Source organism: Hypomesus nipponensis, chromosome 22 (genome assembly GCF_054491055.1).
Source record: "Hypomesus nipponensis isolate SF chromosome 22, ASM5449105v1, whole genome shotgun sequence".
In the NCBI taxonomy this organism is placed as follows: domain Eukaryota; kingdom Metazoa; phylum Chordata; class Actinopteri; order Osmeriformes; family Osmeridae; genus Hypomesus; species Hypomesus nipponensis.
The window spans coordinates 16,040,000-16,055,203 of NC_140382.1; the positions used below are offsets into that span (position 1 = coordinate 16,040,000).

Genomic DNA, 15,204 nt, shown 5'->3' on the forward strand with positions numbered 1-15,204 from the left:
AATAGAACCACAAACGGGCTACAGGCTCATACACACCTATTTACATGCACATTCATGCACAAATAGAACTGAGGCACAAAAAGAACACACAAACACACAGACTACAGACTACGATGAAACTGAAAAATAAAGTCACATGATTGAAAGGAAATGGTGTAGGTGTGTCATTACTAGATTATTAAGGAAGTACTGAATAACATCTGAGGGTATAATGACAAAGCTGGTTATAGATGAACTGCTCAAAGAAGTTTACCACAAACCAACTGTGAGGAAGTAGCAGATACACGCAGCAAAATTCATGATGTCCAGCAAATCTGATGCACGCGGTAAGATCTCTTTATGCTTCTGTTTGCAGAGAGCTTTTGGCAATACTGGGTTCAGAAAACAAATTGCCATTAGGACTAATCTTAAATCTTTTTACCTTAAAAATATATGTCAAAATATATGTCACATTACAAGTTGACTAAATAGCTGGGCTGAATTCGACAGTGCAATACATATTTGTGTATTGGTGTCGCAGAGTGAAACTGAGAACCTAAAAAATATATATATACTTTATGTTTTAGTGAAATTACTCTTACTTTTAATGTCCCTGACAATCTCTATGATCATAAAATTGCCTTTATATTCAGGCTGTAATAAAGTTTTCAGACATTATAAATGTATAATAGCTGCTGGGTGTAATATAAACTATATCAAGAATAAAGAGAGGCTTTTTAGGAAACAAAAGGAAGTACCAGAGCCACAAAAATGCAACTAAACTTGAGATGTAACTTCCAATCTTTTTACAAAAGAGTTAATTAACCTGGATACATCATTCTCAATACTTGCAAATTGTCACTTACAAGGTGGGGGAACCATTGCCAATTTTGGTATCTAATTTACCATACCACTGGTCTGTCAATAATGTCTCATACAACCAGCCAGCCTTTCAGTCAACCTAGCAAAGCAGATGACCACTCATTCAACATTAATGTGTTGTTGTTTCTCTGATGCAGCTGCTACAGTAGTCAGCAATCTTATCAAATGTGACAGTAGATATATACAATAATTGTTTAAGCTTATCTTGTCAAAGTATCTTGCTATTACTATTACAATAATGTATTCAAGTACGATACTTTAGGTAGTCTAATTTACTGAGCTAGCTAGCAACATCCTTCAAGGCCTGTCATTGTTAGTGGTATGAAACACTAAGCTTGGGAGCATTAATCATCCCATCCTAAGAGTTGTTGATCCTGATTGCAGCAGCAATCTTCTGTCGTAGTACTGTTTCCTTATCATAACTGTAAAACATGGCTTATGTGTATTCAGTTTGTGAGAAGTGTTCTTATCACTGAACGTAAGACAACAACAACAAGATACCTGTTGTGTCATCCACCAGGTAAAAACGAGACAGAGTTGAGGATTGTGCTGGTAGGAAAGACTGGAGTCGGAAAGAGTGGAGCAGGAAACACCATCTTGGGGAGAGAGGATTTCAAATCCAGGTTATCCGCCTCTTCTGTGACATCACAATGTAATAAGCAAAGAGGAGAGGTGAAAGAGCTGAAAGTATCAGTGGTCGACACTCCAGGTGTGTTTGACACCATCCTTAAGGAAAAAGTAATTACAGAGATAAGGAAGTGCATCAGTTTCTCTGCTCCTGGTCCTCATGTGTTTCTGGTGGTAATCCAGCTGGGTAGATTCACACTGGAGGAACAAGAAACTGTGAGAATTATCCAGACCACCTTTGGTGTTCAGGCAGAGAAATACACAATGGTGTTGTTTACCCATGGAGACCTGCTCCAAGATGGATCCATAGAGGACTTTGTGAAGGACAGTCCAGAGCTTGATAATTTCATTCAGACATGTCAGGGAGGATACCACGTCTTCAACAACAGAGATGAGAATCCCTCTCAGGTCACTGAGCTACTGGAGAAGATAAACCGCATGGTCAGCAGGAACGGAGGAAGCCACTACACCAACAAGATGTTCCAAGAGGCTGAGAGAGCGATACAAGAGGAGAAGGAAAATATTCTGAGAGAGAATGAAGAGCAGAGAAACAGAGAAATGGAGCAGTTGATAAAACAATGTGAAGGCGAGTTTCTAAAGAAGCATCAAGAGGAGCTTCAGAAGAAACATGAGGCAGAGGCTCGAGAGAAGGCAGAGAAAGACAATGCATTTATCCGTTGTTGCATGATTGGAGTAGCGGTTGTTGGTGTTACAGTAGCTGTAAGTGGTGGGATTGCAGGGGGAGCAGGAGCTTTAGTTAAAGTAGGTGGTGCAGTTGCAGGAGCATTAGCTGAGCCAGCAGAAGCAGCACTAAGGACTGTTGCAAAGGCAGCTTTTGAAGCTGCAGCTGGAGCTGCTGAGATTTATATTTCTGATAAATGTAAGGTCATGTAAGTGTAATATTCAACATGAAGTCATATCATGAGTATATCTTTCTATGTTTAGTAATTAATAATGACATTGAAGTTTGTCTTATTGTTTGCCATTTCTCCATTTCATGTAATTGAACTGCACATTTATACTGTATGCATGTTTTGTAATGATTTATACAGGTATTATAAAAGTATAAGTGATTTCACATTTAATTCATTAAGGAGACACTTTGATTCACAGCAAAATTCAAGTAGTGCATGTAGAAATGAATAATTATTGTGTCCTTTTTGTCAGTTTTTTCCGTTGTTGCTTTTGAACTGTACATTTATAGTGTATGTATTGTATTTCAATCAATAATATCTTATTTTCTGTAACTTGTTCAACAGATTCTTCAAATAAAAAATTATACAGTGACAACTCCTCCATAGCCACCTATTCTAACAGTGCAAACTCCTCTCTTGTCAAACCCTCTTTCTTTTCAGAGGACAACAGTGGCAGTAAACAAAGGTTGGTGCTGGTTGGTGTTGAGAGAGCGGGCAAGAGTGCAGCAGGAAACACCATCCTGGGGAGAAAAGACTTTAAGACTGGGGCCACTTTCAAGCCCCTCACTCTGATGAGTGAGAGCAGACAGGCTGAGGTGTGTGCAGGCAGACTGACTGTTGTGGACACTCCTGGCCTCCTGAACAGTCGTCTGTCTGAAGAGGAAATGAGAGAGGAGATGGAGAGAGCCTTGTCACTGTGTGCCCCGGGTCCCCACGCCTTCCTCCTGGTCATCCAGCTGGGACGGTTCACAGAGCAAGAGAGGAAAGTGATGGAGGCACTGCAGGAGATGATGGGTACCAATGTCAGGGACCACACCATGGTTCTCTTTACTTATGGTGACAAACTTCAAGAAACAAACATAGAACATTTCATTAATCAGGACAAAAACTTAAAGAGACTAGTTCGGCAATGTGGAGGGCGTTACCATGTGTTCAATAATAACATAGATGACACTACACAGGTCAGAGAGCTTCTAGACAAGATACAGGAGTTAAGTGGAAAGGATGGTCAACAGTATTATGTGAAAAAAAAACAGAGACAAAACCATTTCTGGACAAAGTCAAATGTGAAACGTCTGATTGTTGTTGCCACGTTAATGTTATCTGTCTGGCTAGTGTGGGTGAGGTGGAGGTCAGGTGAGGCAGGTATCCACAGGTGAACATGGAGAGTGAGTCTGAGGAGGGAGGAACTCTCTGGAGCTCAGTTCAGACTGCGGCAGGGGGGGCAGGGAAAGGTCTGTTGTGTTTTGCTGGAGTAGCTGCAGTGGTTATCACCCTCAAATGCTTCTTAGGAAGATAAAAGCTGTAGTCCAAGGTGGATTTATGATCAGATTACAGTAAAGCAGCTTTGTGCTTTGTTCATATTGATTTGATTTCTTACCTGTTGTGTGTGTATAAATAATGCATTGGTGAAGCGTGATCCTAAATATTACATAAGGAAGCACATCACCCTTACCTGGGCCATTAATGAATAATAATGTTATTTTGGAGACATACAGTGAGTGATGTGAAACTCTGACCTTTTGATATACAGTCCAATGCTCTACCGCTGAGCTGTAACCAATGCTAATTCCATCTACCATCAACCAACTGTTTAATATTGACTGTCTTTATTTTCTTTCTGATAAATGTAAGATCATGTGAGTGGTGTAACATTCATTTATATTGCATTTAGTCATTTAGCAGTTGCTCTTATCCAGAGCAACTTACAGTAAGTACAGGGACATTTCCCTGAGGTAAGTAGGGTGAATCGAACCGGCAACCTTCTTATTACTAGCCCCATTCGTTAACCGTTCAGCCACCTGACTCCTGCAACATGAAGTCCTATCTGAAGATATCTGTCTATGTTTGTTAATTAATGATGACAATGAAGTGTTTGTCTTTTTGTTTGCCATTTTTCATGTAATTCAACTACATTTATACTGTATGCATGTTTTGCAATTGTCTCATGAATTACCGTATTACATGCAAGTATTATCAAGTAAAATAGATTTCACATTTTATTCATTCAGCAGAATTTTTTTGTCAAAGTAACATACAAGTAGTCCATGTAGAAATATAATTGTAGTGTTGTTTCTTTCATGTAATCAAACTGCATATTTATACTGTTTGTAGTATTTCAATCAATAACATCTTATTTTATGTTAGTTTTGTGACAAACCTTGACTTATGAAATCAACAGGACGCAGGCTACTCAAATAAATAAATATACGGAGGCAGAAATTTAGCAAAATACAGTATGTTTTTAATATATAGCTGGTCAATGAGATTTGATGTTAGAAAACAATAGTTCACACACACACACCCATTCATACACTGCCATCAAAGGAGTTCCCCACCACGTTATACAGGCTACTGACAGACCAATCACCCAATAAAGTTCAACACAATCTGGATTAAAACACTACAAATCACTCCACATAAGTAGGCTAACAGAATCCAGAACAACGTGATTCAAGGCTTAAAACACACTCCACACAATAGTGTTTGGGGATATCAAAACACACAAGAAGTCAGAGGCAGTTGCAGTAAATTACACTGGACCTAATATATCCAGAGGGTGGTAGCGCCCAGGTGGCAGTTAACTAAAAATGACACGCATTCATACAAACAAAAGGAAACGCGCCAAACAATTCAAACGACCGGCATTACTCAGGTCAGACGGAACAGCTGATATAGACACCACCCCTAAGAGGGCGTGTACCTAACGCACTGCAAGTCAGCCCTACCACAGTTGTTCAACACATTCTTCAAATAAAAAATGTATAGGCCCTATCTTGACAACTCCTCCTTCAAGGGCATCACTTTGAATTTATTTTTCAAATAAAGTTAGGGTGTTGAACAATTTTGTGTCAATTAATAAAACAGAATGCAGACACCTTTTGAAACACCTTCAGTCCTTACAGACACCTATTCTAAGAGAGAAAAACTAATTTCTCATCAATAGCAGTAAACACAGGGTGGTGCTGGTTGGTCTTGAGAGAGTGGGCAAGAGTGCAGCAGGAAACACCATCCTGGGGAGAAAAGAGTTCAAGACTGGAGCCACTTTCAAGCCACTCACTCTCAAGCCACTCAATCTGCAAGAGAGGAAAGTGATGGAGACACTGCAGGAGATGATGTGTACCAATGTCAGGGACCACACCATGGTTCTCTTTACTTATGGTGACAGACAAACAAACAAACATTTCATTAGTGAGGACAAAAACGTAAAGAAACTGGGTCAGCAATGTGAAGACGCTCATCAAATGCAGGCCTATTAGAGGTCACCAGAAGCAGTCATAAGAAGATTGGTCATTCGGCCTTTGCTAATTACGCCCCAAAACTATGGAACAAATTACCCATAAATATTAGGGAAGCAAACATGCTAGACATTTTTAAAAGACAGCTTAAAACCTACCTTTTTACCGAAGCATTTAAGTCATTTTATCTCAGAAGGGTTTTACTACTTTTATTAGTTATATTATTGTTGCTATTTTAATTATTACTTTTATCACTTGTATTATTGTTTTTATTGATTATAAAACACCTTGAGCTACAATTCTTGTATGAAATGTGCTATATAAATAAAAGTCTTACTTACTTACTTAGCGTGTATTCAATCACACCATCACATCTCTATTAATTACAGGAATCGGTGTGTGTGTACAAAGATTTGGGGCTTTTGTGAATACATTCGGGCCTCAAGCCCCAGAAGCCACCCTCCATGGTTCAACAGCTCTTTGCTCTATCTTGCCTGTGTGATGTGCATTACAGCGCAAATGTTGGGGAGGTGGTGTCTGGTGGTCAGGGCCGGCCCAAGCCATAAGCGAACTAAGCGGCTGCTTAGGGCCACTGTGGCTACCAGAGGGCCCCCAAGAGCAAATGAAATTACAGTTTAATGTATTATGTGAAAATATATATATTCTTCTTTTTTTTCGGCAACGATAAGCGACGCTGAGGGGCCCTCAAATCAATTTTGATTAAGGCCCCATAAAGGCTTGGGCCGGCCCTGCTGGTGGTAAAAAAAAAAAGTTGGCCTATCTGCAATCAAATTGATCATGCAGTAGGAAACTATATCATTCTGTCAATACCTTTCAATATTTTAATCAAAAATTAGAAAATATGATGATGAAAACAGCATCTGTCATTGATTGTAAAGCTTGAAATAAAGCAAATGAATTGAAAAGTTTTTATATTAGATTTTCTAATAGTAATTTTAGTGAGAGAATTAGTCACATGCGTGATAATCTTGCCAGTGACTACTCCGTTTTTTATATTGATGTCTCTAATGTTGAAATATTATTTAAACAAATCAAGGTTAGGAAAAGTCCTGGCCCTGACAACATCAGTGGCCGTGTGCTTAAGTCCTTGATGAAACAAAAGTTCTGTACGTCTTCAGTCAATTCTCAAGATGTAAAAACAGCACTGGAACTCAGCAGGGTTGATGCAAAGTGTTTCATTGGTTCTCAGGTAACAAAGATTGCCAATAGAACGTGAGCGTGATCCCGGGATCAGACTGAAGTTTTCTCCGGACAATTTAACTTATATAGTCTTCTCCCCATTGTATGTTAATATGGTACGATATTTTGTTGGTTTCGTAGACATTAGGTAATCTTACAAAGCGGATCCCTTGTCTCAGGGGATTCAAAACAGGTACTTTCCTACATAGACACTTCTTCCAATTAGGCTCTTTCTGACCTTGAACAGCCAGCTGCCTTAGGCTTCTGGGCGTAAGGCCACAAATATGTCTCATAAGTTACAGCTGTGCATCCTGGTCCTTTATGAAAGCATACACATGATCCTCTCCCCCACTCATCCTTTAATTATTTAAACCTTATATTTTGGGCTTCATGTCTCCTACCATTGTTTAGGGATAACAATAATCAGCCAACAGCTTTGCATCTGGTTTCCAATAATATAGCATGTACTACAAAGGTGATCACAAGTTTCATCGAATCCATAATCATTAACCATCTTCATAATTACAACAGTATGGTGTTTTTTTTCCACAACATCCTGTGCTGGTCAGTTAAGTGAGATTTTCAATTTATTTTGAAAAAATTCTATCATCATTCCTATGGCTAAGTGTAACAACCCCAAAATCTTGAATGACTTTCAACCTGTAGCTCTTACCTCATTGGTGATGAAAACCTTTGAGAAGTTGGTTAAGCAGGTGTTATTGAAGTTGGTGGAGAAACTGCAGTTTGCTTATAGGGCTAGCAGAGGTGTTGAGGATGCAAAACTAGCATTGTTAAATTCTCTCTATAAACATCTGGAGGCCCCAAAAACTCATGCTAGGCTCCTTTTTATCGATTTCTCATCAGCATTCAACACCATTTAGCCATACTGGTTAATGGTGCCTTATCCTCAAACGTCCTTTGTTCCACAGGCTCTCCTCAGGGCTGCCTGTGTCCTTTCACCATTGCTTTTGTTTTAAATACTAATGACTGTAGGAGTAGGTATGAGAATAGGCAAAGTGTGAAGTTTGCAGATGACACAGTCATAGAGATCCTTTTGAACAATGAGGAGGAGGGGCATGGTCCTGTTGTTGATGATTTCATTGCTTGGTATGACAAATTTTGTTTGTCTATCAATGTTTCCAACACCAAGGATATGATTTTTGATTCCCGTAAATCACAGCACAATGTTCCGCAAACTGTTATTCATAACAAGAATGTTGACACTGTAGTTGAATATAAATATTTAGGAACCATCCTCAACAACCACGGGCGTTTCTACACGGGGGCCTACAGGGGCCAGTGCCCCTGTAAAAATGTCCCTGGCCCCCCCTGTGGCCCCCCTGAGCTGACTGAATTAAAAAAATTAAAAACGTTTTTCTTTTTGTAGTAGTCATCATGAACCGAGGAAGGGACATTGCAGCCTTTTTTGCCCGAGTAAATAAAAAGGTTAGAGAAATATATCAAGGTATTGAGAGAGCTGAGGAGCTGGAAGAGGGAGAGCCAGAGCCGTTTGTATAATTTTAATGTAAAGCAAAATTAAAGTTTAATGTCATGTTTAAATATCATTTGTTTCCATTTTTTAATGTGCCCCTCTGATTAAACACTGGCCCCCCCTTGGCCCACCCAGTAAAATTAGCCTAGAACCGCCACTGTCGACAACAAATTATCTTTTGAGAGCAATACTGAGGCTGTCTGTAAAGAGACTTTTCTTTTTGAGGAAGATGAAATCATTCAGGGTGGGCACGACTTTGATGACTTTGTTTTACCAGTGTTTTATTGAATCTGTCTTGACATTTGGCATTGTGGTGTGGTACAGTGGTCTTCCAATGATCAGCAAGCGTAAGCTTACAAAGCTGGTAAATGTAGCATCTAAGGTGGTTGGGGTACAGTTAGCCCAGTTGCAAGATATATATGATAAACTGGTTATGGGTAAGGCTAAACACATTTTAAACTGCCCTGATCACCCACTTTTCGGACAGTTTAATTTGCTCCCTTTAGGTCGCCGCTTTAGGCTACCTAGGCTAAGAACTGGTCGTGCCAGAGATTGACAGGAAGGTTTCCGTATCAAGTAGACATTTAGTCATTTAGCAGACGCTCTTATCCAAAGCGACTTACAGTAAGTACAGGGACATTGCCCCCGAGGCAAGTAGGGTGAGGTGCCTTACCCAAGGACACAACGTCATTTGGCACGGACAGGAATCGATCTGGAAACCTTCCGATTACTAGCCCGATTCCCTCACCGTTCAGCCACCTGACTCCGTAAGTAAAATAGTAAAATATCAAGTAAGGTGAAGGGAGCAAATTAAACTCTCAGAAAAGTGGGTGATCAGGGCAGTTTAATCAGAATCAGAATCAGAAGGGGTTTTATTTGCCATGAAAGTTTGCACAGACAAGGAATTTACTTTGGCAGGAAGGTGCATAGCCTACATTAAACATATAGGAATCTTGAACCTTAAATATGTGGACTAACTATACAAAAAGGGCAAAGTCTAGCTAATACTAAGGGGATTTAGAATTAAAAAAAATATATAAAATATAAGTAGCCATAATTTACAATATAACCTAAAAATACAGATAGTGCAAATTGCAATGTGCAGGGTGTCATTGTGCAGATTGTGATTTAAAGTCAGTGTGAGTCCTTGGCTTTGTTGAAGTGGCCAACAGCGGATGGGAAGAAACTGTTCTTGTGGTGTGAGGTTTTGGTCTTGATGGACCGCAGCCTTCTGCTGGACGGTAGTAGCTGGAACAGGGAGTGTCCAGGGTGGGAGGGGTCGGCCACAATCTTCCTCGCTCGCCAAACCTCGCTACGCTGCAGTCTGCTCTTGTCCTTGGCAGTGGCAGCAGCGTACCAGATGGTGATATAAGAGGTGAGGATGGACTCAATGATGGCTGTGTAGAAGTGCACCATCATTGTCTTTGGCAGTTTGAATTTCTTCAGCTGCCGTAGAAAGTACATCCTCTTGTGCTTTTTTGGTGAGGGTCCGGACCTCGGTGTCCTCAATGGTGGATATGGCCTTTAGTGTGTGGTCGCGCTTCGCTAAACAGTGGCCATCCAGGGGCGGACTGGCCATCGGGGATACCGGGAGAATCCCCGGTGGGCCGACGGGGTTGGGATGGTCCAAAACACCGGCCCACTTCCATTACCAACCGGCCCTCAGCATCTCATATTATTTCACATGTCACAGCTTGAAGACGTAAATTAGCTCGAAGACCTTTTCTAGTCTAGATTCACTGAATGAGATTTATACTATACTCCTCGCGATCTGTATTCACACTCATGGTGCCGATTTTCTGACGTGTCTTCTGAAATGTGTTATTACGGACTTCGGAAGTTTAACGTAAGAAATTAAACATATATGATGTCATTTATTTGTAATCATCCAAAATAATGCTAAGTGTATATGGGTATTTTTCCAAGTAGGCCAATGACTGGTCGATACGTGCGATCGATGCATTGAGTGGACAACTTATTTCTTGGACGTCTGTATTTTTAAATCTCTGCATACGGCCCTGGATAGGTTACACACCATTATCAAAACATTCCAGTCTTAAAACCCAATGGTGATATGTCAGGAAATGTTATTTCCTCTTTTTGCCAGTTAGAGTAGCAATGGGGTCCCTTTATCGTCCATGTCAATGTCAATGTCAAGTTTGACGATGTGCAAGACAAAGAGCTAGGCTACTACAAACATGGGCGCGGCAGAGTGGGCCCTTTGGCTTGGTACAGCCACTGTCCACACCAACAATTGTTAACAGGTTTGTGTGGGAATGCAGCAGCGGCTAAAAGAAGACAGACCTATTGCATTACATAAACTTTGTGTTTAAAAAAAGTGATTCCATACAGTTGTATGTCTCAAATCAATGTTAGAATGTCAATGTGAATACACACACAACAGAATACATTATTTTCTTGGTTGTTCACTTTTTTAAAACACAAAGTTTATGTAATGAAATAGGTCTGTCTTCTTTTAGCCGCTGCTGCATTCCCACACAAACCTGGTGCCACTGACGGTTACCTGATAAGCAGGAACTGAAAGCATGTCCATAAATACTTCCATTAGTTTCCCCATTGCAACATGGTCACTGACACTCTTAGCCAGACAACATTAACAGGCAGAACATTTTTATTAGACAGACATCAGACACATAAGAAAACGAGTATTATCTGTGTGTTAAACTAATGCACCTTAGGTTTTTCTTGCAAACAATCTAGGCCTAGTTTTATACATTTACATTTAGTCATTTAGCAGATGCTCTTATCCAGAGCGACTTACAGTAAGTACAGGGACATTCCTGTGAGGCAAGTAGGGTGAAGTGCCTTGCCCAAGGACACAACGTCATATAGCACGGCCTGGAATCGAACCGGCAACCTTCTGAGTAATAGCCCGATTCCCTAACTGCTCAGCCATCTGACTCTTATAACCATTTGTTTATTTTTGTGATTGCAGAATGTGTGCTGCAGTTCCTCTGTCCTTTACTCTTGACTTCTAGACAAGATACAGGAGTTAAAAGGAAAGGATGGTCAGCATAACTATGAAAAACAAACCTAGAGAAGACAATTTATTGACAAATTCAAATGTGAAATTAAAAAATCAAAAGATTGAGGATTTACACCTGTAAATAAATTCATAATGGGCTAATGAATGCATTTCATGTCAATAGAGAATGTTCTCATGCAGCTTTCCTCAGTGTCAACACGTGTAGGCCCTACAGTCATGCTCTAACATCATGCCACCAAACAAAGCAACTTATCGAGCCGAACAACATATTGTGCCAAGACACCAGTGCATTACTTTCAAAATACTAGCATGGAATGTCCCTCAACTGCCGATCAGTCACGCTATGCACATTTGAGTTCAAACGTGGGATCCTTGTCATTTAAGACGGCATTAACAAGGTTATGTGTGTGCCCGTATTATGGCTGTATGGGTGGATTGTTTGTATCCGTGTTTATGTGTGGTTTCTTTCTGGCTGGCTCTGTGTCTTTAACAGGGGTGGAGTTCGTGCCAATGAGGATGGGCATGGACTGGTTCCTGGATTCCTGCTCCCAATCAAGTCCTCGTTATATAAACCTGTATGTGTGTTGAGTTTAGAGGGGAAAAGGGGCAGGTAAGATACCCTCTACATACGAGCGACATCATTAAAGTTGGAGTGTTAAAAGTAGGCCTATCTGCAATAAAATTGAGCATGCAGTAGGAAAGTATATAATTCTGTCAATACTTTTCAATATTTTCATCAGAAATTATAAAATATGATGATAACAGCTATCTTTCATTGATTCTAAAGCTTGATATGTAAAAAAAAATCGAAAGATTAAGGATTTACACCTGTACTCTAATTAATAATAGGCTAATGAATGCATTTAATGTCAATAGAGAAAGTTATCATGTAGCTTTCCTCAGTGTGTTCCTCAGGCCCCATCTTCCTCACTCGCCTCAGGGTCCTCGAAGTGTGCAGGTCCTTGAGGGTAGGCAAATTGCAGCCAATCACCTCCTCAGCAGTGTGGATGACACACTGCAGCCTGCTCCTGTCCTTGGCAGTGGTAGCAGCGTACCAGATGGTGATGGAGGAGGTGAGGATAGACTCAATGATGGCTGTGTAGAAGTGCACCATCATTGTCTTTGGCAGGTTGAATTTCTTCAGCTGCCGTAGGAAGTACATCCTCTGTTGTGATTTCTTCGTAAGGGAGCTGATGTTCAGTTCCCACTTGAGGTCCTGGGAGAGGATAGTGCCCAGGAAGCGGAAGGACTCCACAGTGTTGACTGGGGAGTTGCACAGGGTGATGGGGTGAGTGGGGCTGTATTCTTCCTGAAGTCCACAACCATCTCCACTGTCTCGAATGCATTGAGCTCTAAGTTGTTCTGGCTACACCAGGTCACCAGGTTATCAGCTTTCCACCTATAGTCAGACTCATCCCCACCAGAGATGAGCCCAATGAGGGTGGTGTCGTCCGCAAACTTCAGGAGTTTGACGGACGGATGACTTGATGTACAGCTCTTGGTGTACAGGGAGAAGAGCAGAGGAGAAAGGACGCAGCCCTGAGGAGATCCGGTGCTGATGGACTGGGAGTCAGAGATGTGTGTTCCCAACTTAACGCACTGCTTCCTGTCAGACAGGAAGTCTGTGATCCACCTGCAGGTGGAGTCAGGCACGTTCAGCTGGGAGAGCTTGTCCTGAAGCAGGGCTGGGATGATGGTGTGGAAGGCAGAGCTGAAGTCCACAAACAGGATCCTGGCGTAGGATGCCAATGTGTCCAGGGGCTGGAGGGTGAAGGGGAGGACCATGTTAACTGCATTGTCTGCAGACCTGTTGGCTCTGTAGTCACACTGCAGGGGCTCCAGTAGAGGGGCCGTGATGGCTTTGAGGTGTGCCAGCACCAGGCGCTCAAAAGACTTCATTACCACAGAAGTCAGGGCGACAGGTCTCTAGTCATTAAGTCTTGTTGGTCGTGACTTTTTGGGCACAGGGATGATGGTGGAGGACTTGAGACAGGCTGGCACATGGCATGTCTCCAGGGAGGTGTTAAAGATGTTGCTGAACACCGGAGACAGCTGGTCAGCACAGGTGCTTGAGGGTGGCAGGAGAGAATCTTTCCTGAATGGAGAGAGTCGTCTCTGTGGAGATGGGGGGGAGAGGCCTCTATGCCTGTCATTCTGAGAAACATCAGCATCATTAGGAGAGTAGGGATTGAAAAATAGTTGCGGGTTAATTTTTTATACTAGGCCTAGGCTATCTAGGCTACCTATCAACAAACAATCCAAAATACATTATTGCAGTGTTGCTAGATAACAAAGTTGTTGTCATTCAGCAGTTTTTTTTATTAGACCAACATTATCATAGTTCATTAAAATGTGTAATACTTAATATTGTTTTTATTATTGGCTTATTTCTGAGAAATAAACACTGTATAAGTTAACCTAGTTTGCCTAATATAGGTAGTTATGTGCCCCCTATCTCTCATACAGACACCAAACTGGGAGGATTGGTTTGCTGTACTTTACTATTGTTGCAGGGCAGATAGGCCTATAAAGTCAAATTAATGTGTTAAAAGGATAGGTCTGGTTAGTCTCGATGCTCATTGAAAAAAAGTCAAATGGCAGACGCCTATTTGTTATCATCATCGTTGTTATCAGATCCTTTTAAGATTAAAAAGTGTGTTAATTGTGTTTGTGTTCATTCACAAAGAACAGTCACGCCATGCTCGATGCATCATTCTAGGCACATACTGTTCGGACAGACAGGTACATTTTATGTACCCGTAAATTCAAACTGGTTAAATTGATGACAAGACTGCTTTTTTAATGAAGTTTCTTGAGTTCGGATAAGGATTTGTAAGAAAATTAAACTAAAGAGAATTGCATGTATGACTGTATGACTATGTTGCTCCTCTCTCTTACCAACCGTCTCTGGAGGAGGGGATCCCTCTCTGAATTCCTCCTCCCAAGGTTTCTTCAATTTTTTCTCCCGTTGGGAGTTTTTCTGGGAGTTTTTCCTTGTCTTCCTTGAGGGTTTAGGTTGGATGAGGGGCAGTTCTATGGGCATATGTGAAGCCCTCTGTGACATGCTTGCGTGTAAAAATGGCTATGCAAATACATTTGATTTGAATGTGAGATAATAGGAGATAACCTTGCTAACTCTCTTAATCTTTTCAATCAGATTGTTTGGTAATATGCTGCTGATGTAAATTTGTTTAAATCCCAATGCTTTAAATGCTCAGGGAAGAGTTTTTTAGTGAAATAAAAGCAATGCAAAGGATTTAAAAACAAGACTGATACACACTGTCAGAAAACTGAAAACTAAAGTTACATAAAATGTCTATTTGTGCTTGTACTTACTGATGATCTCAGTTGATGAGATATGTTTCTAAAGAAACATCCAATTGAGCTCTGTCTTAATAAGACAAAGGTTTTTGCACATTGGCAAGAAGCTTAATAAGGCAATAAATACAATATGTGTGTTGGCTGCAGTTACAGTCCAGATCAAGTAAATCCAGTAAACTCTCTGCCGAGTTTTCTGAAGTCACATGATTGAAAAGAAATTGTGTTTGTGTGACTTGTCACATGCCTTCTGTGTCTCATCCCTCCATCTAACAGGTTTTATACAAAGAAGATGGAATGTCTTTGTGTAGGTAAGATAGTTTCATAGGTTTCCTTTCCCAGGTTGGGTGTTGTCCAAGCTGATTCAGAGATAAGTATGAATGGACGGTAACTTCAGGAACATGGCCTTAAAGTGTTCATGCAGCGTTTGCACATCTAAATCTACCTACACAACATTGATCAATGTTTTTGTTAGTAAATGACAATTAGATGGATACAAAGATTGACTGTCTTATCTATACATACAAAATAATCACATTGAAATTA

General features: G+C 40.7%; 1 protein-coding gene and 1 pseudogene across 1 annotated transcript; one reads left to right on the top strand and one right to left on the bottom strand.

The window, feature by feature from the left end:
- Window positions 1-265: 265 nt before the first annotated feature.
- On the top strand, window positions 266-11,928 carry LOC146236834 (uncharacterized). The gene is made up of 4 exons (XM_084687043.1): window positions 266-326; window positions 1,382-2,378; window positions 3,049-3,239; window positions 11,834-11,928. The coding sequence occupies exons 1-4, from the start codon at window positions 299-301 to the stop codon at window positions 11,926-11,928; spliced, it is 1,311 nt and encodes a 436-aa protein (XP_084543169.1). The 5' UTR covers window positions 266-298.
- An 823-nt stretch (window positions 11,929-12,751) lies between these two features.
- Window positions 12,752-14,040, bottom strand: LOC146236835 (uncharacterized; annotated as a pseudogene).
- Between the last annotated feature and the right edge of the window lie 1,164 nt (window positions 14,041-15,204).

Coding starts and splice junctions, on each gene's coding strand:
- LOC146236834 (XM_084687043.1), top strand. CDS start 299: ATGATGTCCAGCAAATCTGATGCACGCG. Junction 327..1,381: donor CAGCAAATCTGATGCACGCG/GTAAGATCTCTT, acceptor GTCATCCACCAG/GTAAAAACGAGACAGAGTTG. Junction 2,379..3,048: donor TCTGATAAATGTAAGGTCAT/GTAAGTGTAATA, acceptor CCTCCTGAACAG/TCGTCTGTCTGAAGAGGAAA.